We start from the raw sequence: 25,774 nt of genomic DNA on the forward strand, positions 1-25,774 counted from the left end.
TTCTCTCTCCTCTTTCTCTCTCGCTCTCTCTTTTTCTCTCTCTCTTTCTTTCTCTCTCTCTGTATCTCTTTCTTTATCTCTCCTCTTTCTCTCTCTCTCTTTCTCTATCTCTCTCTTTCTCTCTCTCTCTCTGTTCTCTCTTCGTCTTTCTCTCTCTCTCTCTTCTCTCTCTTTTCCTCTCTCTCTCCCCTCGCTCTGTCTCTCCTCTCTTTCTCTCTCTCTTCTCTTTTCTTCTCTCTCTTCTATTCTCCTTCGCTCTCTCTTTTCTCTCTCTCTATCTCTTTCGCTCTTCTTTATCTATCCTCTTTCTCTCTCTCTTTCTCTCTCTCTTTCCTCTCTTCTCTCTCTCTTTCTCTCTCTCTTTCTCTCGGTCTTTTCTCTCTCTCTTCTCTCCTCTCTCTTTCTTTCTTTTCTTTCTCTCTTTCTTTTCTCTCTCTCTCTTTTCTTTCTCTCTCTCTTCTCTCTCTCTTTCTCTCTCTCTTTCTCTTCTCTCTTTCTCTCCTCTTCTTCTTTCTCTCTCTCTCTCTCTTTCTTCTCTCTCTCCTCTCTCTCTTCTCTCTCTCTTTTCTCTCTCTCTTTTTCTCTCTCTTTCTCTCTCTCTCTTCTCTCCTTTCTTTCTCTCTCTCTCTCTTCTCTTTCTCTCTCTCTCCTCTTTCTTTCTCTCTTCATCTCTCTTTCTCTCCTTCATATCTTTCTCTCTCTCTCTTTCTCTCTCTCTTTTTGCTCTCTCTTCTCCTCTCTCTTTCTCTCTCTCTCTTTCTCTCTTTTTCTCTCTCTTTTCTCTCTCTTTCTCCTCTCTTCCTTTCTCTCTCTCTTTTCTCTCTCTCTTCTACTCTCTCTCTTTCCTCTCTCTCTTTCTCTCCTCTCTCTCTCTCTCTTTCTCTCTCTCTCTCTTTCTCTCTCTCTCTTTCTCTCTCTCTCTCTTTCTTCTCTCTCTTCTCTCCCTTTTCTCTCTCTCTTTTTCTCTCTCTTTCTCTCTTTCTCTCTCTCTCTTTCTCCTCTCTTTCTCTCTCTCTTTCTCTCTTCTTTCTCTCGCTCTTTCTCTCGCTCTTTCTCTCCAGTGTGATGGTGTACCTATGTGTCTGCCTAGTCTTCAGGTCTAGCTGTTCTCAACATCCCGAGCTATGCGGGGGGAATCAACTTCTGGGGGGGAACCAAAGAGGACAACGTGAGTTAACACACTCTTTTCTTATTCACTGAAAAATGTTTACACTTTGCAGCTAGCTTTTAGCTAATATACTGTCTTACCTGGTAACTGTTTTTCAGGATTAATTTCAACAAATGGCACACTCTTATATGCGTTTAGTGTGTTTTTTATTTTTGCAAGTAATCATTTTTTTGGTTCTGTGTGTTCAGAATTTTGGCGCTCCGTCGTTTGATGATAAGAAGCTAGAGGTGGTGGCTGTGTTTGGCAGTATGGCAGATGGCTGTATCCAGAGTCATCAACATCCAACACCACCGCATAGCACAGGTAACATCACACACACCACCGCATAGCACAGGTAACATCAACACACACCACCGCATAGCACAGGTAACATCACACACACCACCGCATAGCACAGGTAACATCACACACACCACCGCATAGCACAGGTAACATCACACACACCACCGCATAGCACAGGTAACATCACACACACCACCGCATAGCACAGGTAACATCACACACACCACCGCATAGCACAGGTAACATCACACACACCACCGCATAGCACAGGTAACATCACACACACCACCGCATAGCACAGGTAACATCACACACACCACCGCATAGCACAGGTAACATCACACACACCACCGCATAGCACAGGTAACATCACACACACCACCGCATAGCACAGGTAACATCACACACACCACCGCATAGCACAGGTAACATCACACACACCACCGCATAGCACAGGTAACATCACACACACCACCGACACCATAGCACAGGTAACATCGCACACACCACCGCATAGCACGGGTAACATCACACACACCACCGCATAGCACAGGTAACATCACACACACAACTGCATAGCTCAGGTAACATCACACACACTAACACACAAACCTTCAACACATGCATCACAGTCACATTTTAAAGTTCTAAAGACAGTAGACATTATATTGAATTGACATACACATACTGAATCTCTCTCTCTCTCTCTCTCTGCCTCCCCATCCCTCTCTCCCCATCTCCCCTCCTCTCGCCCCCCTCTCTCTCTCTATCTCTCTCCCCATCTCCCCTCCTCCTTCCCCCTCACTCTCCTCCCTCTCTCCAGTGTCGTCAGGTGAAGATAACTATCCTAGGGGAGGAGGGTGTACCAGTACAGGTGGATGGAGAAGCATGGATCCAACCTCCAGGGATAGTCAAGATCACACACAAGAACAGAGCTCAGATGCTCACCAGAGACAGGGTGTGTTTGTGTTTGGGATGGTGTGAGTGTGTATGGATAGGCAAACTTTTGTTCCAGGCCATCACTGACACAACTAATTAAATTGATCAAATAATTGTTTGGTTTGTCGAATTAAGTGTGTGAGTGCTGGGCTGGAACAAAAGCCTGCACAGCAGGATTGAGGAACACTGCATTAGGGCAACAGATGTATCTAATAAACCTCTACGCATCCATCATGTCCATTCTGTTCATTCTATTCCTACATTCTATTGCTATGTTCCAGAACTTTGAGAGGACTCTAACATCATGGGAGGATAAGAGGAAGATTGACACCTACCGTTCCTCCAGGCCCCGCCTCAACTCTCAGCAGTCTATGGAATACCTCACAGAGGAGGAATGTGCTCAAGTACAGCAACTAGGGATGGTGGCAGACACACTCATCACTAGGTATTCAATGAAATATTTTATGAAAAATTAATTGAGAAAATATGAAATATACATTTGAATTTACTGAACTTTTACCTAAACAGGCATGTAAATTAAGAACAAATTCTGGTCGCACTTTATAATAACTCCTTGTAGTTTATTCATCATTTGGCTGAAATTATACAAAAGTTCTGGAGCGTCATTTTAAAGGTAGACTCAGCGATATGACATAGGCGGAGTAAACAGCAGAGTGGGTAAATTTCCGCAATAACTAAGATCGTTGAAGCGCGAGGCTTAACTTCCCCGCTGTTTTGGTCCTGTACCTACCACGCTCTAAACAGAGTGAAGCTAACCCATGCACATACGCAGATATTGTGTGTGAGGAGCAAAGTCTTGCATCTCACACACGGCAATATCTGCAGTGCTGCTTGTAGCAACGTCATTTTGCTGAGTCTATCTAAGGTCTCAAAATTGCAGAGAACATATCAATGGTAAAAGAATAAGCACGCAAGGATGTTAAAGGAAATATAATGAACATTTTATTCACAAAAACTGTTGTGGACTTGAGGAAGCGTTTCAATGTGAATATTTTGCTAATGTTGTCAACCTTGCAGGGAGATATAGCCCACACACGACAGCTGGCCGGACAGGCCAGTTCTGCTCCAGAGGATTTTTATTCCTTCATTACATATGTCATTGAGGTAGAAATATCACATGTATTTATTTGCAGTTAGACATTTTACAGATGTAGACAAACAATTACATGTTTACTTCCCAACAGTGCAGAAAGAAAAATGTACAAATAATAACACAAGGAATAAATACACAATTAAGAAACAATAACTCAAATAAAAAAAATTGGTCACATACACGTGGTTAGCAGATATTATTGCCAGTGTAGCGAAATGATTGTGCTTCTAGTTCCGACAGAGCAGCAGTATCTAACATGTAATCTAACAATTCCACAACAACTACCTAATACACACAAATATAAGTAAGGAATGGAATAAATATACATACATATAAATATATGAATGAGCAATGACCGAGCGATAGAGACCAGATCCAATAGATGGTATAAAATACAGTATATACATATGAGATGAGTAATGCAAGATATGTACAAATTATTAAAGTGGCATTATTAAAGTGTCTAGTGATTAATTTATAAAAGTGGCAAATGATTTCAAGTCTTTGTGTAGGCAGCAGCCTCTCTATGTTAGTGATAGCTGTTTAACAATTTGATGGCCTTGAGATAGAAGCTCTCGGTCTCAGCTTTGATGCACATTAAACTGACCTTGCCTTCTGGATGGTAGCGGGGTGAACAGGTAGTGGCTCGGGTGGTTTTTGTCCTTGATTATCTTTTTGGCCTTTCTGTGACATCGGTTGCTGTAGGTGTCCTGGAGGGCAGGTAGTTTGCCCCCGGTGATGCGTTGTGCAGACTGCACCACCCTCTGGAGAGCCTTGCGGTTGTGGGCGGTGCAGTTCCCATACCAGGCTGTGATGCAGCCAGACAGGATGCTCTCAATTGTGCATCTGTAAAAGTTTGTGAGGGTTTTAGGTGACAAGCCACATTTCTTCAGCCTCCTGAGGTTGAAGAGGAGCTGTTGCGCCTTCTTCACCACACTCTCTGTGTGGGTGGACCATTTCAGTTTGTCTGTGATGTGTACGCCGAGTAACTTAAAACTTTCCACCTTCTCCACTGCTGTCCCATAGATGTGGATAGGGGGGTGCTCCCTCTGCTGTTTCCTGAAGTCCACGATAATCTCTTTGGGGTTGAGTGAGAGGTTGTTTTTATGACACCACCCTCCGAGTACTCTCACCTCCTCCCTGTAGACTGTCTGGTCGTTGATGGTAATCAAGCCTACTACTGTGTCGTCTGCAAACTTGATGATTGAGTTGGAGGTGTGCATGGCCACGCAGTCATGGGTGAACAGGGAGTACAGGAGGGGGCTGAGCATGCACCCTTGTGGGGCCCCAGTTTTGAGGATCAGTGAAGTGGAGATGTTGTTTCCTACCTTCACCACCTGGGAGGAAGTCCAGGACCCAATTGCACAGGGCGGGGTTGAGACCCAGGGCCTCTAGCTTAATGAGCTTGGAGGGTACTATGGTGTTGAATGCTGAGCTATTGTCAATGAACATTATTCATACATAGGTATTCTTCTTGTCCAGATGGGATAGGGCAGTGTGCAGTGTTATGGCAATTGCATCGTCTGTGGGCCTATTGGGGCGGTAAGCAAACTGAGTGGGTCTAAGGTGACAGGTAGGGTGGAGGTGATATGATCCTTGACTAGCCTCTCAAAGCACTTCATGATGACAGAAGTGAGTGCTATGGGGCAATAGCCATTTAGTTCACTTACCTTTGCCTTCTTGGGTACAGGAACAATGGTGGCCATCTTGAAGCAAGTTGAGACAGCAGACTGGGAAAGGGAGAGATTTAATATGTCTGTAAACACACCAGCCAGCTGGTCCATACATGCTCTGAGAACAAGGCTAGGGATGCCGTTTGGGCCGGAAGCCTTGCAAGGGTTAAGACGTTTAATGTCTTACTCACGTCGGCCACGGAGAAGGAGAGCCCACAGTCCTTGGTAGCGGGCTCCGTCAGTAGCACTGTATTATCCTCAAAGCAGGCAAAGAAGGTGTGTAGTTTGTCTGTGAGCAAGACATCGGTGTCCGTGATGTGGCTGGTTTTCTTTTTGTAGTCAGTGATTGTCTGTAGACCCTGCCGCGTACGCCTCGTGTCTGAGCCGTTGAATTGCGACTCCACTTTGTCTATATACTGACATTTCGCTTGTTTGATTTCCTGGCGGATGGAATAACTACACTGTTTGTACCAGTACCGAATCAATGTGCAGGGTAATTAAGGTAGATATATACATATAGGTAGGGGTAAAGTGACTAGACAACAGGATAGATAATAAACAGTAGCATCAGCATATGTGGATGGGGGCGTGCTCGGCCCTCCGTTTCCTGTAGTCCACGATCAGCTCCTTTGCCTTGCTGACATTGAGGGAGAGGTTGTTGTCATGGCACCACACTGCCAGGTCACTGACCTCCTCCCTATAGGCTGTCTTATCGTTGTTGTTGACTATGCCTACTACCACCGTCGTGTCATCAGCAAACTTAATGATGGTGTTGGAGTCATGCGTGGCCATGCCATTGTGGGTGAACAGGGAGTACAGGAGGGGACTTAACACACACCAATTAGGGGCCCCCGTGTTGAGGGTCAGTGGCAGATGTGTTGTTGCCTACCCTCACCACCTGGGGGCGGCCCGTCAGGAAGTCCAGGATCCAGTCCTGAGCTTGGAGGGCACTATGGTGTTGAACGCTTAGCTGTAGTCAATGAACAGCATTCTCACATAGGTGTTGCTCTTGTCCAGGTGGGAGAGGGCAGTATGTAGTGCAATAGAGATTGCGTCATCTGTGGATCTTTTGGGGCGGTATGCGAATTGGAGTGGGTCCAGGGTGTCAGGGATGATGGTGTTGATGTGAGCCATGACCAGCCTTTCAAAGCATTTCATGGCTACAGATGTGAGTGCTATGGGGCGATAGTCATTTAGACAGGTTACCTTGTCGTTCAGGAACTATGGTGATCTGCTTGTCTGGTAGGCTGTCGTCACTGGCAGCTCACGGCTGAGTTTCCCTCTGTAATAGTTTGCAAGCCCTGCCACATCCAACAAGCGTCAGAGCCAGCGTAGTAGGATTCGATTTTAGGCCTGTATTGATGCTTTACCTGTTTGATGGCTCATCAGATGTCGTAGCAGAATTACGTACGGTCGCTGTGGGGACAACGATGTCGATGCACTTATTAATGACGCCAGTGACTAATGTGGTAAACTCGTCAATGTTATCGGATGAATCCCGGAACATAATCCAGTCTGTGGTAGCGAAACAGTCCTGTATTGAGCTTGTCACTGGTACTTCCTGTTTGAGTTTTAGCTTGTAAGCAGGAATCATGAGGATTTTTTATTACATTTTTATTTCACCTTTATTTAACCAGGTAGGCCAGTTGAGAACAAGTTCTCATTTACAACTGCGACCTGGCCAAGATAAAGCATAGCAGTGTGAACAGACAACAACACAGAGTTACACATGGAATAAACAAACGTACAGTCAATAACACAATATAAAAAGTCCATATACAGTGTGTGCAAATGGCGTGAGGAGGTAAGGAAATAAATAGGCCATAGTAGTGAAGTAATTACAATTTAGCAAATTAACACTGGAGTGATAGATGTGCAGATGATGATGTGCAAGTAGAAATACTGGTGTGCAAAAAAGTAAATAAAAACAAAATGGGGATGAGGTCGGTAGATTGGATGGGCTATTTACAGATGGGCTGTGTACAGCTGCAGCGATCTGTAAGCTTCTCAGATAGCTGATGCTTAAAGTTAGATATAGGGAGATATAATTCTCCAACTTCAGCGATTTTTGCAATTCGTTCCAGTCATTGGCAGCAGAGAACTGGAAGGAAAGGCGGCCAAAGGAGGTTTTGGCTTAAGTTATGGTCAGAATTTCCAAAGAGAGGGCGAGCGAGAGCCTTGTATGCATTTCTGTGTGTGGAGTAAAGGTTATCTCGAGTTTTGTAGCCTAAAGTTGCACAGGTGTCGGGCTGGTAAAAATGAGGTAAAACAGATTTCAGTTTCCCTGCATTAAAATCACCAGCCATGGGAAACACTGCCTCGGGATGTGCATTTTCCTGTTTGCTTATGGCCCTATACATCTCGCTGAGTGCAGTCTTATACTAGCATCTTTTTGTGGCAGTAAATAGACAGCAATGGAAAATATAGATTAAAACTCTCTTGGTAAATCGTATGGTGTGTAGGTTATCATGAGTTATTCTAACTCTGGCAAGCAAAAACTTGAGACTTCCTAAACATTATAGATCGCACACCAGCAGTTTTTAACAAAGCGACACCCCCCTCCTCCCTTCATCTTACCCGAGGCTGCTGTCCAGTCTTGACGATGCATGCAAAAACCAGCAAGATGTATATTATCCATGTCGTTGACATGCCACGACTCCAAGAAACATACAGTTCTTCAGGTCCCGTCAATAGGATATTCTCGAACAGAGCAAGTCCAGTTTGTTCACTAGTGTATATAGTAACAATCAAATTATGAACAACTTACTATAAGATTTCACCTTTGTTATGACTGTAAAATATTTACGACCACACAGTACTTAGTGACAGTACAATATTGGCACCATTTCATATAAGTGATAACAGAGAAGTTTATCATAAACGTCCACTGAGCAGCCGTCTGAGCGGTGTGCAGACTCGTTCCAACTTTAGCTTGATTTCGTCCATCCGTCTCCAAGTGAAAGTGGTCTTGTTTAAATTCTATGAAATGATTTAGTATTTTTTCATGGTGAGAGCTCTAAATCCGGCTGAGAATATCACAGTGAGATGAAACCACAACTGTTGGATTCGCTAGATTGTCCCCTTTCATATGCCGTCTCCAAGACTGGGGTCCGTTCGCTCAGAGGAAGAGCAAATATATTCTTTGTCTGGATAGGCCAGAAAATTTGACATGCCACTATAGGGTCTGAAACCTGACACTTCAAGTCTGCTTCGCTGAGAGAGTGGTAGTGGAGAGCAGACAGATGGGGCTTTCTGGCACTGTAAGGCACAGGACCCAACGACATTCACAGAGGACTTTGTACACCAAAATGTCAGTCGGAACCAGTCCAGAACCACTCAGTCCCCCATTTACAGTGGCTTGCAAAAGTATTCACCCCCTTGGCATTTGTCCTATTTTATTGCTTTACAACCTGGAATTAAAATGGATTTTTTTGGGGGGGGGTTGTATCATTTGATTTACACAACATGCATACCACTTTGAAGATGCAAAATATTTTTTATGGTGGAACAAACAAGAAATAACACAAAAAAAAAACTTGATTCTGCATAACTATTCACCCCTTCGAAGTCAATGCTTAGTAGAGCCACCTTTTGCAGCAATTACAGCTGCAAGTCTTTTGGGTTATGTCTCTATAAGCTTGGCACATCTAGCCACTGGGATTTTTACCCATTCTTCAAGACAAAACTGCTCCAGCTACTTCAAGTTGGGTAGGTTCCGCTGGTGTACAACAATCTTTCAGTCATACCACAGATTCTCAATTGGATTGAGGCCTGGGCTTTGACTAGGCCATTCCAAGACATTTAAATGTTTCCCCTTAAACCACTCAATGTTGCTTTAGCAGTATGCTTCGGGTCATTGTCCTGCTGGAAGGTGAACCACCGTCCCAGTCTCAAATCTGGAAGACTGAAACAGGTTTCCATCAAGAATTTCCCTGTATTTAGTGCCATCCATCATTCCTTCAATTCAATCCATAATTCCTTCCAGTTTCCCAGTCCCTGCCGATGAAAAACATCCCACACCATGATGCTGCCACCACCATGCTTCACTGTGGGGATGATGTTCTCAGGGTGATGAGAGGTGTTGGGTTTGTGCCAGACATGGCGTTCTTCTTGATGGCCAGAAAGCTCAAATTTTGTCTCATCTAACCAGAGTACCTTCTTCAATATGTTTGCTGAGTCTCCCACATGCCTTTTGGCAAACACCAAATGTGTTTACTTATTTTCTTCTTTAAGCAATGGCTTTTTTTCTGGCCACTCTTCCGTAAAGCCCAGCTCTGTGGAGTGTATGGCTTAAAGTGGTCCTATGGACAGACACTCCAGTCTCCGCTGTGGAGCTTTGCAGCTCCTTCAGGGTTATCTTTGGTCTCTTTGCTGCCTCTCTGATTAATGCCCTTCTTGCCTGGTCTGTGTGTTTTTGAGGGTGGCCCTCTCTTGGCAGGTTTGTGGTGGTGCTATATTCTTTAAATTTTTGTATAATGGATTTAATGGTGCTCCGTGGGATGTTCAAAGTTTCTGATATTTTTAAAACCCAACCCTGATCTGTACTTCTCCACAACTTTGTCACTGATCTGTTTGTAGAGCTCATTAGTCTTCATGGTGCTGCTTGCTTGATGGTGCCCCTTGTTTAGTGGTGTTGCAGACTCTGGGGCCTTTCAGAACATGTGTGTGTGTATATATACTGAGATTGTGACACATAGATTGCACACAGGTGGACTAATTATGTAACTTCTGAAGGTAATTTGTTGCACCAGATCTTATTTAGGGGCTTCATAGCAAATGATCTAATAATTCCAACATTGAAGACTCAAATGCTTCTCAAAGATGCCATCTGGTCGTCAAACTTAAGCATCCTCTGTATTGTGTGCTTATTGATTTAAATCTTAAGGAGCATCAGGTACTGCTGGAATGTCCATTTTTTTGTGATAAATTACAAGGGTCACTCAAAACATTTACAAAGTATTTATAATGTATAAATAGATCACACTTTAGATGAGGCCACGCAAAAATACTAATGATTAGTAAATGGTTTATAAGGACCTACATTAAATATCTGCTGAATTATCTTATTGATCATTATTAAATACTTTTAAAGTTGTGTATAAATGTGTGAATAACTAGGTTGCCGACATTAAAAAAAATAAAATAATAAGTGATGAATAAACTATTTATAAATACATTATAAATGCTTTATTTTATGTGGAGTTATAATAAAGTGCTCCCCAAATTCTCACATACATGTTTCTAAAATGTAAATATGTTGAGGAAAATAGAGCTCTTACAATTCAAGTCTTTCTTCGGTTATATTTGTTTTTATTTTGATATATAATACGATGTTATGTTTATTTCCTGTAGGATAAGAGAGGCAGCTAAGACCCACAAACTGGTAGAACAGGAGTTAGCCCATGCTGTCAATGCTAGTGCCATGGTCCTCACTGAAGCATTCCCCTCCAAACCATCCAGCCCTGAGGTAAGACAACTACACTTCCCAGCTGTCACTACACTAAACTACACTACCCAGCAGCCTCTCTGAATGCAATGAACTACACTACCCACTACCTGTGGGAACAAAAACGACATTACCCAGCAGTGACCTGCGGGGACATAAAACTACACCACCCAGAAGCCACTCTGGGGAAGACACAACTACACTACCCAGCAGCTACTGTGGGGAAACACTTTGAGGGGGCAACAAAACTACACTGTCATGGGTTACGATTAACTCCTAACCTATCGTAATTGAAATGCTGAAGTACCCGATACAATAGTTTGTGTATGTTTTATTTCTTCAGTGTCTGAGTCGCAGTACAGCAGTGGAGATTGTGAACAGCAGTAAAGTCCTTCAGCTGGAGACCAGGATGCTGCTGGAGGGAAAACTACTGGTATACTATAAACTCTACCACTACACTATAGCCAACCCCAACTAGCCTGAAATCCAGAACCTGTTTTGCTAACATTCCTTTAATTCCTTGTCATTGACATATTGTTTTGCATGACAAGGCATGGGGAGGAGTGGAATGATAGCAGAACAGTTCCCAGGACCCAGGCTAAACCCAAACCTTACTGTGCTGGATCAGACATTTTATTTTCACATTGTCTGTCCCAGCAAACATGGTGAATTCGTGAACAGACCAACCCAGTGCAGATTAGGCTAATTAGCTCGGTTCTGTTTGGTTCGGCTCAGTAGTGTGAAAAAGGTTTCCTAATAGATCATGTAAGTATATTTTACTGATCTCTTTCCACTCCCTCTCTCCTCCCCCCCCCCCCCCCCCCCCCTCCCTCCCGCTCTGTTTTAGCTGGACTCTCCCCAGGAAGAAGACCTTCTCTCTACTCTCAACTCTCTGAGTGCTGAACTCCACAAGCTAGATGATATACACTGGATCTGCCCTGCCATGCACTGCTCAGAGGAAGTGGATGTGAGTGTGTGTGTGTAAGATGGGGTTTCCTAAACGTGATCCTCGGGACCCCAAGGTGTGCACGTTTTGGTTTTTGCCGTATTCAAATAATCAACTAATCAACTAAGTTTGATCAGTTGAATCAGCTATGTAGTTTTGGGGCAAAAACCAAAACGAGTTTGGGAAACAGTAGTGTAAAGGTTGGGGGGGTGTTTGTGTGTCTTTGGTAAAGTTGTCTGCTCAATTTGTACCTGACCTGGGTTGAAATACATGTGTATTTGAGTATTTGTTCTTTAAGATGTTTTTTTTTCCTGTGTATTCTTTCTATTTTTATTAGTTTTTTTAATGGTTATTTGTATAAAAAAAACGAAATAGTCTGCCAATTTCAAATACTTCACTGAATACTATTTGAAACCCTTTTCAAAAACCGTCAAATATTATGCTCTAAAAGGCATGGCACTTCCTACAGAATTGGACTCTTCACAGTGTTATGCTGGCATGTAAACGGTTCAAAGGCCGCCATACTGGAGAATGCATTGCCAGCACATACAGTCTGCGGAAATCTTGGATCACTACAACCAAAGTCAACACCGTGGTCAACTATAACGCCATTAACATGGTTGTTGCCTTTTCTAATTTTGAAGACGACACATCCGCTGAAGAAGAGGATACCGATGATGAAGTGGAGGAAGGTCTGTAAGTTCCACTGACCTTGATGAAGTTCACTTTCCACAGCATGAAAGATGTTTTTCTCACACACTACAACTCACTGTGAAAGATGCCTATAAATCTGCAGATAACCACAACAAAGCCATTTCCAAAGCCTCCAACATTGTCTCCCACTACAGCAAGCAATATTTGCACAGGGTCACCTTGAAGGGGAGAATCGTCTGCAACCAGCCACAAGGTAGAACTCTCAACGGAAATGATTCGCTCAGTTCTCAGTGCTTATGAAGAAAAGCTTGACACTGCCTGTCACCAAGTTATCTATGTACGAGAAGTATGTCCTCGCTGATGTTGTGGACATCCAAACCCCCTTTGAGGTTGCCACAGATAGAGTGCAAGGATCTGACATTGTCACAGCCAGCTACATCATTCCATGTATCAGAGGACTGACTAAACAGCTCCTCACTTGCTCTACCAGGTAGAATGGAAAGCTTGTCCAAAAACCTGGAAGAAGTTGACAAGCGCCTGACTGTTTATGAGCATAAGAAACCATACCAGATTGCCTCAGTCTTGGATTCACAATTTAAACTGGCATGGTGCAATGACACTTAGAAGGCTGTACTTACTGCAGACATCAATGATCTTGCCACAAAGTTTACCGGCGCCACACTGATCCTCTGAAATTCTGGAAGACACACAGTCACACATGTCCAACACTGAGTAGAGTTGCTGCTGAGTACATACACTTCACAGCTGTGGAGAAGCTTTTCAGCATTGGAGGGCTTATCTTCAGACCAGATCTCAGTTCAATGTCCAAGGAGCTTTTTGAAACACTGATGTTTTTGAAATGTAACATAGCATCTCTTTCATGAGACACCAAAGTATAAAGTACAAAGTATAAAGACCTATACATGTTACATTTTAATTTTTTATTTTTTAACTACTATGTACATTCACAACTATTTTCAAATGCATTCAAATATTTTTGGGATAATACCATCTTTCATATACTTCCAACGAAATGTTTTTGAAGTAATTGTAAATACATGCCAATTCTTTCCAAATGGTATTTTCAAATACATTCCAATATTCGACTACTTGTTTTTTTTTCTTCAAATTAAGGTTATCTGAATACTTGTTTTGATATCTATTGAAAAGTAATTGAAATGCCTACAACTGTATTTGAACCCAGGTCTGATTTGTACATGGATTGACAACAGTAGAAGTCATTTTTATTCAACCACACCATTATTTCTCTTCCTCCCTCTATTCTTCCATTTTCTGTTCCTCCCTCCCTCTTTCCAGGACTCTGTGAGAGTGAGTGGTAAGAGTAGTATGAAGCTAAAGATGATGCCCAAGGTGAGGAAGGAGAGAGAGAAGCTCCACAAGCAGATGTCCAACAGCTCTCTGTCAGGTAAGGATCCAGGCGAGTCCCTGCTTTAAGGCCTAACCTCCATACAACCACAGCCATGCTTGTATATTGTGGCCTGGTCCAACAGCTCTCTGTCGTGTAAGGATCCAGGCGAACCCCTGCTTTGAGGCCTAACCTCCATACAACCACAGCCACAGCTTAGTACATTGTGGCCTGGTGCAACAGTCAGTTAAGAGTCTAGGCGAGTCCCCTACTTCACGGCCTGCTGGGGACAATCAGGCTCCAGATATGAATAGCCCTGGCCTGCTCTAAATGCTGTGTAGCTCTATTGTAGCTTCTGTATGTTTATTTTCTCTTGTTTGATTCTGTTTCTCTTTGAGTTCACCTATGCATGCTCGTGGATTCGTGAACTTTCAGTGTCCTTGTCAGTGGTGGCTGGTGGCACTTTAAATTGAAGGATGGGCTCATAGTAAAAGCTGGAACGGTATAGATTGGACTGTATCAAACACATTGATTCCATGTGTTTGATACCATTCCATTAACTCCATTCCATCCATTATTATGTGCCCGTCCTCCCCCCAGCAGCCTCTTCTGGAATGTGAACTTTCAGTGTTGGTGTGTTTTCTTTTTGTATATCTATGTGTGTTTCTTTGCGCTGGTCTGTCTGTGTGCACGTGTGCGTGTGTCTGTGTCTATGTGTGCGTGTGTCTGTGTCTGTGGCTATAGCGGAGAGGTGGGAAAGTGAGGAGGTAGCTGCGTGGCTGTACTCTCTGGGGTTAGGGGAGTACAGAGATACTTTTCTCTCCAGGGACATCCAGGGCTGCCAGCTCTCACAGCTGCAGCGGCACGACCTCAAGGTACAGGAGGACCATAGGAAACTGGGTGCCCATTTTGGGTATAGGACTAGGCAGCCATTTTGGGTCTAAGGCATAGTGTTATTTCCAGTTACACTGGAACTGTGCATGGCCTTCTTGAGTGTGTGATTTTTGTAATCAATTTAAGTGACATTTATGCTTTATGAATGTAGTAAGGTATACTGTTTTATACTGAACAAAAATATAAACGCAACATGTAAAGTGTTGATCGCATGTTTCATGAGCTGAAATAAAAGATCCCAGGAAAGTCAAAAACACACATAAATCTTATTTCTCTCAAATGTTGTGCACAAATTTGTTTATATCCCTGTTAGTGTTAATTTCTCATTTGCCAATATATTCCATCTACCTGCCAGGTGTGGCATATCAAGAAGCTGATTAAACAGCATGATCATTACACAGGTGCACCTTGTGTAAAATGTGCAGTTTTGTCACACAACACAATGCCACAGATGTTTAGAGGGAGCATGCAATTGGCATGCTGACTGCAGGAATGTCTACCAGAGCTGTTGTCAGAGAATTGAATGTTCATTTCTCTACCATAAGCCGCCTCCAACATTGTTTTAGAGTATTTGGCAGTACGTCCAACCGGCCTCACAAACACAGACCACGTATAACCACGCTAGCCCAGGACTTCCACAACCGGCTTCTTCACCTGCAGGATTGTCCAAGACCAGCCACCCGGACAGCTAGTCAAGTATTTCTGTCTGTATTAAGCTTTTTTTTGTGGGAAAAAACGTATTCTGATTGGCTGGGCCTGGCTCCCAAGTGGCCCCTGCCCAGTCATGTGAAATCCATAGATTAGGGCCTAATTCATTTATTTCAATTGACTGATTTCCTTATATGAACTGTAAGTCATTACAATCGTTGAAATTGTTGCATTTTACATTTATGTTTTTGTTCAGTATATTGATTACTTTTCTATCAATGACTTGCTTACTCATTGTAGGAAGATGATACCCCCATTTCCCACTTTAGAAGTATCAGAATCAACTAATAGGAAGTTCTTTACGCAAATAACTCACGTTCATATTAGCTTTGAGTTCCAGAGTTTCCAACGTGATGTGAATGCGGCTAGAGTCATCATGCCCATAGGGGGTAACAAGGACACATGCCCCCACAGATTTGTCCTGTAATAATAATAAATATATATATATATATATATAGACACACCTACTCATTCCAGGGATTTTCTTTATTTGTACTATTTTCTACATTGTAGAATAATAGTGAAGACATGAAAACTATGAATAAACACAGGGAATCATGTAGTAACCCCAAAAAATGTTATATTTGAGATTCTTCAAAGTAACCACCCTTTGCCTTGATGGCAGCTTTGCACACTCTTGGCATTCTCCCAACCAGCTTCGTGAGGTAGTCACCTGGAATGGATTTCAATCAACAGGTGTGCCTTGTTAAACATTCATTTGTGGAATATATTTCCTTCTTAATGCATTTGATCCAATCAGCTGTGTTGTGACAAGATAGGGCTATCTTCTGTATATCACCCCTATTTGGTAAAAGGCCAAGTCCATATTATGGTGAGAAATGACAACATTACTTTAAGTCATGAAGGTCAGTAAATCCAGAACATTTCAAGAACTTGTAAAGTTTCTTCTAGTAGAGTCGCAAAAATCATCAAGCGCTATGATGAAACTGGCACTCATGAGGACCGCCATGAGGAAAGTGCATTAGAGTTACCAGCCTCAGGAATTGCAGCCCAAATAAATGCTTCACAGAGTTCAAGTAACAGACACATCTCAACATCAACTGTTCAGAGGAGACTGCGTGAATCAGGCCTTCATGGTCGAATTGCTGCAAAGATGCGCTATCCAATTGTGCTATTGTGTGGGTTTTTTTGCGTTATTTGTAACTTATTTTGTACATAATGTTTCTGCTACAGTGTCTTATTACCGAAAAGAGTTTCTAGATATCAGGACGGAGATTACTCACCCCATACTGGAGGAATACTTTTTCTTTAACAAGTCGGACGGGAAGGATTTACTACAGACGCCCGACAAGGCCCTCATCCCCGTCATTCGCAGGAGAAAGAGACAGAGATATCCGTGACGAAGGTCTGGGTGCCTTGTAAGGAATCGACGGCGAGCGGGTAATCTCCCTTTACCGTCGGTCCTATTAACCAACGTACAATCAATGGAACATAGACAAACTACGATCACGTATATCTTAACGGGACATTAAAAACTGTAATATCTTTATGTTTCACAGAGTCATGTCTGAATGTCGACATAACATACAGCTGGCGGGTTTTAAGCTTTTTCGGCAGGATAGAATAGCGGCCTCTGGTAAGACAAGGGGTGTCGGTCTATGTATATTTGTAAACAACAAAAGGTGCATGAAATCTAAGGAAGTCATGAGGTTTTGCTCGCTTGAGAGTATAGAGTATCTCATGATAAGCTGTAGATCACACTATTTACCAAGAGAGTTTTCATTTATATTCTTCGTAGCTGTCTATTTACCACCACAAACGGATCCTGGCACTAAGCTGAATACGTCCATAAGCAAACAGGAAAACGCTCATCCAGAGTCGGCGCTCCTAGTGGCCGGGGACTTTAATGCAGGGAATCAGTTTTACCTCATTTCCATCAGCATGCTAAATGTGCAACCAGAGGGGGAAAAAACTCTAGACCACCTTTACTCCACATACAGAGACTCGTACAAAGCTCTTCCTCGCATTTGGCAAATCTGACCATAATTCTAACCTCTTGATTCCTGCTTACAAGCAAAAATAAAAGCAGGAAGCACCAGTGACTCTGTCATCAAGAAAGTGGTCAGATGAAGCAGATGCTAAGCTACAGGACTGTTTTTAGCACAGACTGGGATATATTCCGGGATTCTTCTGATGGCATTGAGGAGTACACAACATCAGTCACTGGCTTCATCAATAAGTGCATCTATGATGTCGTCCCCTCAGTGACTGTACGTTCATACCCCAACCAGAAGCCATGGAATACCGGCAACATCCGCACTGAGCTAAAGGGTAGAGCTGCCGCTTTCAAAGAGTGGGACTCTAACCTGGAAGTTTATAAGAAATCCCGCTATGCCCTCAGACGAACCATCAAACAGGCAAAGCCTCAATACAGGACTAAGATTGAATCCTACTACACTGGCTCTGATGCTCGTCGGATGTGGCAGGGCTTGCAAATTATTACAGACTACAAAGGGAAGCAAAGCCGCGAGCTGCCCAGAGACACGAGACTACCAGACAAGCTAAATTACTTCTATGCTCGCTTTGAGGCAAGTAACACCGAAACATGCATGAGAGCATCAGCTGTTCCAGACGACTGTGTGATCACACTTTTTCATAGCCGATGTAAGACCTTTAAACAGGTCAACATTTACAAGGCCGTAGGGTCAGAAAGATTACCAGGATGTGTGCTCAGAGCATGCGCTGACCAACTTGCAAGTGTTTTCACTGACATTTTCAACATGTTCCTGACTGTGTCTGTAATACCAACATGTTTTAAGCAGACCACCATAGTGTTCTTGTGCACAAGAACACTAAGGTAACCTGCCTAAATGATTACTGACCTGTAGCACTCACGTCTGTAGCCATGAAGTGCTTTGAAAGGCTGGTCATGGCTCACATCAACACCATTATCCCAGAAACACTAGACCCACTCCAATTTGCATACCGCCCCAACAGATCCACAGATGATGCAATCTCTATTGCAGTCAACACTGCCCTTTCCCACCTGGACAAAAGGGACACCTATGTGAGAATGCTATTCATTGACTACAGCTCAGTGTTCAACACCATAGCACCCTCAAAGCTCATCACTAAGCTAAGGGCCCTGGGACTGAACACCTCCCACTGGATCCTGTACTTCTTGACTGGCCGCCCCCAGGTGGTAAGGGTAGGTAACAACACATCCGCCACGCTGATCCTCAACTTGGGGGCCCCTCAGGGGTGCGTGCTCAGTCCCCTCCTGTACCCCCTGTTCACTCATGACTGCATGGCCAGGCACGACTCCAACACCATAATCAAGTTTGCCGATGACACAACAGTGGTAGGCCTGATCACCGACAACGATGAGACAGCCTATAGGGAGGAGGTCAGAGACCTGGCCATGTGGTGCCAGGACAACAGCCTCTCCCTCAACGTGATCAAGACAAAGGAGATGATTGTGCTCTACAGGGAAAGGAGGACCGATCACACCTCCATTCTCACTGACGGGTGGAGCAGGTTGAGAGCTGTGAAAAAGGCACAACAAAACCTATTCCCCCTCAGGAGACTGAAAAGATTCGGCATGGGTCCTCAGATCCTCAAACGGTTCTACAGCTGCACAATCGAGAGCATCCTGCATCACTGCCTGGTATTGCAACTGCTCAGCTTCCAACTGCAAAGCACTATAGAGGGTAGTGCGTACGGCCCAGTACATCACTGGGGCCAAGCTTCCTGCCATCCAAGACCTCTATACCAGGCGGTGTCAGAGGAAGGCCTTAAAAATGTTCAAAGACTCCAGCCACCCAGTCATAGACTGTTCTCTCAACTACCACACGGCAAGCTGTACCGGAGTCCCAAGTCTAGGTCCAAAAGGCTTCTTAACAGCTTCTATCCCCAAGCCTTCAGACTCCTGAACAGCTTATCTATGCATAGTCACTTCAACTCTACCTACATGTACATATGACCTCATTTACCTCGACTAACCGGTGCTCCCGGACATTGACTCAGTACCGGTACCCCCTGTATATATCCTCTGTGTTGTTATTTTACTGCTGCTGTTTAATTATTTGTTAGTTTTATTTTCAATTTTTTACTTAACACTTTTTCTTTTTTTTATACTTAACTTCTTAAAGCATTGTTGTTTAAGGGCTTGTAAGTAAGCATTTCACTTTGGCGCATGTGACAAATACAATTTGATACGATTTGAAACACGAGCAATGGACATTAGACCGGTGTAATTCTGTCCTTTGGTCTGATGAGTCCAAAATGTAGATTTTTGGTTCCTACTGCTGTGACTTTGTGAGAGTCAGAGTAGGTAAACGGATTAACTCTGCATGTGTTGTTCCCACAGTGAAGCATGGAGGAGGAGGTTTGATGGTGTGGGGGTGCTTAGCTGGTGACACTGTTATTTATTTAGGCACACTTAACCAGCATGGCTACCACAACATTCTGCAGCGATACGGCATCCTATCTGGTTTGCGCTTAGTGGGACTATCATTTGTTTTTCAACAGGACAATGACCCAACACACCTCCAGGCTGTGTAAGGTCTATTTGACCAAGAAGCAGAGTGATGGAGTGCTGCATCAGATTACCTGGCCTCCACAATCACCCGATCTCAACCCAATTGAGATGGTTTGGGATGAGTTGGATCGCAGAGTGAAGGAAAAGCAGCCAACAAGTGCTTAGCATACATGTAGGAACCTTTTCAAGACTGTTGCAAAAGCATCCCAGGTGAAGCAGGTTGAGAGAAGGCCGAGGTGTGCATAGCTGTCATCAAGGCAAAGGGTGGCTACTTTGAAGAATCTAACATATTTTCATTACTACATGATTCCATATGTATTATTTCATAGTTTTGATGCCTTCACTATTATTCTACAATGTAGAAAATAATTTTATACTAAGTAAAACCCTTGAATGAGTAGGTATGTCCAAACTTTTGACTGGTACTGTATATACACTACTGTTCAAAAGTTTGGGGTCACTTAGAAATGTCCATATTTTTTAAAGAAATGTTCATTTTTTGTCCATTAAAATAACATCAAATTGATCCGAAATACAGTGTAGACATTGTTATGTTGTAAATGACTATTGTAGCTGGAAATGGCTGATTTTCTATGGAATATCTACATAGGCGTACAGAAGCCCATTATCAGCAAGCATCACTCCTGTGTTCCAATGGCACATTGTGTTAGCTTTTTAAAATGATAACCTTGGTTTAGCTAACTGATCATTAGGAAACCCTTTTGCAATTATGTTAGCACAGCTGAAAACTGTTGTTCTGATTAAAGAAGTAATAAAACTGGCCTTCTTTAGACTAGTTGAGTATCTGGAGGGAGGCTCCAGTGCACAACTGAGCAAAAGGACAAGTACATTAGAGTGTCTAGTTTGAGAAACAGACGCCTCACAAGTCCTCAACTGGCAGCTTCATTAAATAGTACAGGCAAACACCAGGTGAAAAGGTGAGTCCGGGATGCTGGCCTTCTAATCAAATCAAAGTTTATTACAGTGAAATGCTTACTTACAAGCTCTAACCAATAGTGCAAAAAAAGTTATTAGCTGAACAATAGGTTGGTAAAGAAATTAAAACAGACAAGAGTTTCTAGACAAAGGTTAAAAGAAAGCCATATCTCAGTGTAACGGTTTTCTTCTGGTGAAAGAGAGTCAGACCAAAATGCGGCGTGGCTATTGCGATCCATGTTTAATGAAAACAAAATAAACACGAATCAAATACAAAAAACGTAACACGAAAACCGAAACAGCCTAATACTGGTGCTAAGTGACACAGACAGAACAAGGACATAAGGACAATCACCCACAAAACCCAACACCAAACAGGCTACCTAAATATGGTTCCCAATCAGAGACCATGACAAACACCTGCCTCTGATTGAGAACCATATCAGGCCAAACATAGAACTAGACAAACTAGACATGTAACATAGAATGCCCACTCAGCTCACACCCTGACCAACCAAAACATAGAAACATACAAAGCAAACTATGGTCAGGGTGTGACACTCAGACTGTCAAATAAAAAGAAAAGATTAAGATGGGCAAAAGAACACAGACATTGGACAGAGGAAGATTGGAAAAAAGTGTTATGGACAGACTAATCTAAGTTTGAGGTGTTCGGATCACAAAGAAGAACATTCGTGAGACGCAGAAAAAAATGAAAGATGCTGGAGGAGTGCTGGACGCGATCTGTCAAGCATGGTGGAGACAATGTGATGGTCTGGGGGTCCTTTGGTGGTGGTAAAGTGGGAGATTTGTACAGTAAAAATGATCTTGAAGAAGGAAGCCTATCACTCCATTTTGCAACGCCATGCCATACTCTGTGAACGGCACTTAATTGGAGCCAATTTCCTCCTACAACAGCACAGTGACCCAAAACACAGCTCCAAACTATGCAATAACTATTTAGGGAAGAAGCAGTCAGCTGGTATTCTGTTTATAATGCAGTGACCAGCACAGTCATCGGATCTCAACCCTATTGAGCTTTTTTGGGAGCAGCTTGACCGTATGGTACGCAAGAAGTGCTCATCAAGCCAATCCAATTTGTGGGAGGTGCTTCAGGAAGCATGGGGTGAAATCTCTTCAGATTACCTCAACAAATTGACAACTAGAATGCCAAAGGTCTGCAAGGGTGTAATTGCTGCAAATGGAGGATTATTTGACGATAGCAGTTTGAAGGACACAATTATTATTTCAATTAAAATCATTATTTATAACCTTGTCAACATCTTGACTATATTTCCTATTCATTTTACAACTCATTTCATGTATGTTTTTATGGAAAACGAGGACATTTCTAAGTGACCCCAAACTTTTGAACGGTAGTGTATATGTTGTTGATGTTTCTCTGTAATATTTCTAGCAACCTAACAATTTTATGAAGTTGGCTTTAGCTAGCTCAGATTGGAAATCTCTCCCCCAACCTCAACTAGCTACCAAGAAGCCATTTCAGGCTATTAATCAAGTTATAGTAGCTAGCTTGTCTAACTATGTTAGCTGGCAAGGTTGGTAGACTTTAGAAAAGCAAGCAATAACGAAATGTACTGAATAAGACTCACATTCCTTTCAATCTTTTACCCAGATTTTAGCCGAGATACAGAGAAGTGTATATAGTTTAAGATACAGACGGCTCGAGGTATACTTAGATATGCAGATTTTTGTTGTTGTTTTTGACATAGCTTAATGACTTTGGCTCTAGATTTCAGTAAAAAGCTGTTTCAGGTGTTAAAAAAATGCAAGGACAGGGGCCCCCTTCTGAACCACCCCCAACCGTCCTCACATACTTTTTGCATCCTCAGATTTTTAGGGTGCATGACGCCCCTGAAAGCTGCACAAGTTACTTAAGTTGATATAAAGTGATATTAAGTTGATGAAAACTAACGATTTTGAAAAACAGTGAAACATTCATTAACATTGTGTAAAAAGGAGAAACTTTGATTGTCCATCTCTCTCTCTCTCCCACAGGATCTTGGGATATTAAAGGTGGGGCATGTGAGACGGATCCTTCAGGCAATTGAGGAACTTAACGAGGAGGCTTAAGAAGACAGCTGTCACTATGGCAACCGGAGGGGGGATAAATTATTCAACAATTCAATGACCCTCCCCATTCAGCTATCACCTCTCCCTTGATTCAATGTTCTCCATTTTGTAATCAGGGAGGAGTTGTTTTTAACGAGGGGGCGTAACTTTGCATTGCATCACCGTTTGGTGTGCTGTTTGACCTGCTGACCAGGGATGTGGGCGTGTTCTTCTTGATAGTCAAAGTGGCCAATCAGAGATGAGGAAAGTGTTTCTAAGCATATTTTGTTTCATTGACAACGCAATGTGTTTACATAGGCGGTGCTGTCCTTTGCATGACGGGAGTAGACATTTTGTTTTTATTCTTAGATATATCCTCTTTTTGGGGTTTAGGCTAGCCTTCCTCTTTTCGCTCTTGACTTTCGGGACTTTTTAGTTTCCTCGAAATCTGAAGTTTGAGGACATTTTGTTGGAGGACATCAACAATAACGAAAAACACCTCATCTTATTATCACCTGAGGAACTGGAGACATAAAAATGTGAAAAAGTTTTTATTGAAGGTTCATATTGAGGAATGTAATACATGTGGACAGAATATGGTACTAATATATTGGCCTTGCTAAAGTACTTACCATAATATCTGTAATATATGTACTGAGGCATCTTATGTCCAGCTACTACAGTGCTCACTGTAATATCTACAGCTAGCTACTACAGTACTTACTGTAACATCTAAACCACGATGACCTCAATGTGTCCCTACATACCTTCCAAGTTGGATGAAGTAGCCCATTGACACTGATCTAAGATCCGTCTAAGGTTTGCATTATCCCTCCTTATGGTTATGCTTAGGTTTGGAGGGAAAGTTGATCCTACGTCTGTGGTTAGGGATATACTTATACCATCCCTTACCCCTACGCTGGAATATAAATGCAGTGAGATTTATTTTATTTTTTCCGTTGGAGAAATTGAGTAACATTTTATTTTGAAGGTCTGGTTATAAACAGCTTATAAACTGTTAAGATAGTTCATGTATAGTTTAACTGTTAGTTAACCACTATATCGTTCTATATATTTTATTCATGTATTTATGAATAGTAGTAGTTTCGGATGAAAATAATATATATTACAAAGACCAGTATGCCGAGTCATATATAGTTAAACCATGAACAAGAGATATAAGTTAAGTTGTATCATTAAGTTAAAATAACATGTATTTAATTCATTCAATGCAGAAAAAGCTATGTATTAGTCATTTAATAGTTAAGTAATGGTGTTTATTAATCAGCTTATTATCAGCCTTCCAGATAAAGTGTTAGCTATGATTGTCCTACTGTACCAATAGCGTGCTTGTCCTGCTGTTATTGCTAGAGGCTTTAGTGATGTACCTGTACACGTGTGCCAGGTTTTAAACAACATATGACGATTGTGTGTGTGTGTGTGTGCAAACGACACTGTGTGCGTGTCATTCATTTCAAAGTTTACTGTACCTTGCCTTGCACTTTACAGAGAGAAACTCAAAAGAAAAAATGTGTGTGCGAGCGACGTGTGCGTGTATGTTGTAAAAGTGATCGTTCACTTGTGTTTTTATTGCTATGGAAACGGTCGCGCTCCCTTGTATTTATGACACATCTATACAGAGATCAGTGTGTGTTAATATGTAACATATAAATATAACCAACTCGAATGTTAAAGTATATTATATATACATAATAGATATTAAATGTTTATTCACTTGTCAGGGGTTGTTCTACTGTACATGCTCTCAGGGTGGCCAAATTCCAGTAATTTCTTCTAAATTACCAGGTTTCAAGAAATCCCGTTGGAACATTTCCGGATTTTCAGAAGTGAATACGCAGGAAACCCAGGAATTTTGGGAAAGTTTACAGAATTTTTCAACCCTAATGTTCTCACTTTACACATCCTAATCTCATGGAAGACTGGATTCTGAAAAATGTTGCGACACCGTTACTCCAACGCTATGCCAACGATTCCTTAGCGGCTGTTGTTGTGTCTATGGCACGACGCTAGGATATCAGTATTGAAATCTTGTGTGACATAACATATATAGTGGTCAGTCGCCAAGGTACTGAGAGGTATGGAGAACAATGCAACAACGACTTAACGATCAAGTCAAGAGGAAAAGTCTTGGAAACGTTTTGTTGGACAACATGTATGTAACATGCCACGGTTGTGTAACAGTATTTGACGGCAAGTTTTTGTGAACGCACGCCTACAGACAGCACTGGCTGGACTCTGCTGTGCAATGCGCAAAGCTGGACTCGATGTTGCACGTTGTTTGTTCAAAGATGTTTAATAATGATAATCTTGTGCTGTTAATTCGTTGTACTGGTTGATCTCTGCAACCAGGCTGGAAGGTCAGCCTTTGGGCCTAAAAAGTATTCCTTGAAGTCCTAAGTGTCAAGATGTTGTATATTATACTATTTAATGGTATCAATTGATAAGGAGGATGTTATTGTGATTCAAATCTTGAATGTAATCTTGAATTGTGATCAAATCTTGAATTGTGAATCTTTGAACTCATCATGTATTGAACTTGATTTGAGTGTTCCCAAATAGATATACATTATGCTCCATCTCAGAGCCAAACTGTTATTTTGACAGTTTACTCGACATAAATGTTTGTTGCCAATAAGACAGGAATCATGCAGGCTATGATTTTACTGTTTTACTGCATATGATTGATTATCATCAGTGAATTTAGGCCGGATTACAATCAAAGGCGCGTTGTCGAAAAGCATACTGCACTTGAGTTTTAAAGGTCATTTACGCTTCAGCCAATATTAAGCGTGCTGCGCCCTTCGCGACAGCAGGCCTTCGATTGAATTCAGGCCCAAGCCTATTTATTTGTGCTATCCAATTGCCAATCATCCATGTCCCAGAACCCAGAGAGAGAGACAGCATTCACTGGCTGCTAGCAGGAGGCTGAAATAAAGTGTATCCATTGCTGTTGGACTCGGGTGTGTGTGTGTGTGTGTGTGTCCCAAGTGTGACAACGCACATTAAAACAAAGGAGAAACTCCATCTGTCTAATGAATATCACAGCACAGCAG

General features: G+C 42.4%; 1 protein-coding gene across 1 annotated transcript in view; it reads left to right on the plus strand.

The window, feature by feature from the left end:
* LOC109875893 (diacylglycerol kinase delta) overlaps window positions 1-25,676 on the plus strand; it is a 112,664-nt gene extending 86,988 nt beyond the window's left edge. The window contains 11 exon segments of the mRNA XM_074933826.1: window positions 1,062-1,092; window positions 1,095-1,168; window positions 1,357-1,419; window positions 1,421-1,471; window positions 2,274-2,408; window positions 2,671-2,834; window positions 10,529-10,643; window positions 10,966-11,055; window positions 11,470-11,589; window positions 13,540-13,648; window positions 22,647-25,676. Coding sequence (XP_074789927.1) covers window positions 1,062-1,092; window positions 1,095-1,168; window positions 1,357-1,419; window positions 1,421-1,471; window positions 2,274-2,408; window positions 2,671-2,834; window positions 10,529-10,643; window positions 10,966-11,055; window positions 11,470-11,589; window positions 13,540-13,648; window positions 22,647-22,699 — 1,005 coding nt within the window. The 3' untranslated portion in view covers window positions 22,700-25,676.
* Window positions 25,677-25,774: the final 98 nt, after the last annotated feature.

The sequence above is a fragment of the Oncorhynchus kisutch genome, linkage group LG9 (genome assembly GCF_002021735.2).
Source record: "Oncorhynchus kisutch isolate 150728-3 linkage group LG9, Okis_V2, whole genome shotgun sequence".
NCBI classification, from domain to species: Eukaryota; Metazoa; Chordata; class Actinopteri; order Salmoniformes; family Salmonidae; genus Oncorhynchus; species Oncorhynchus kisutch.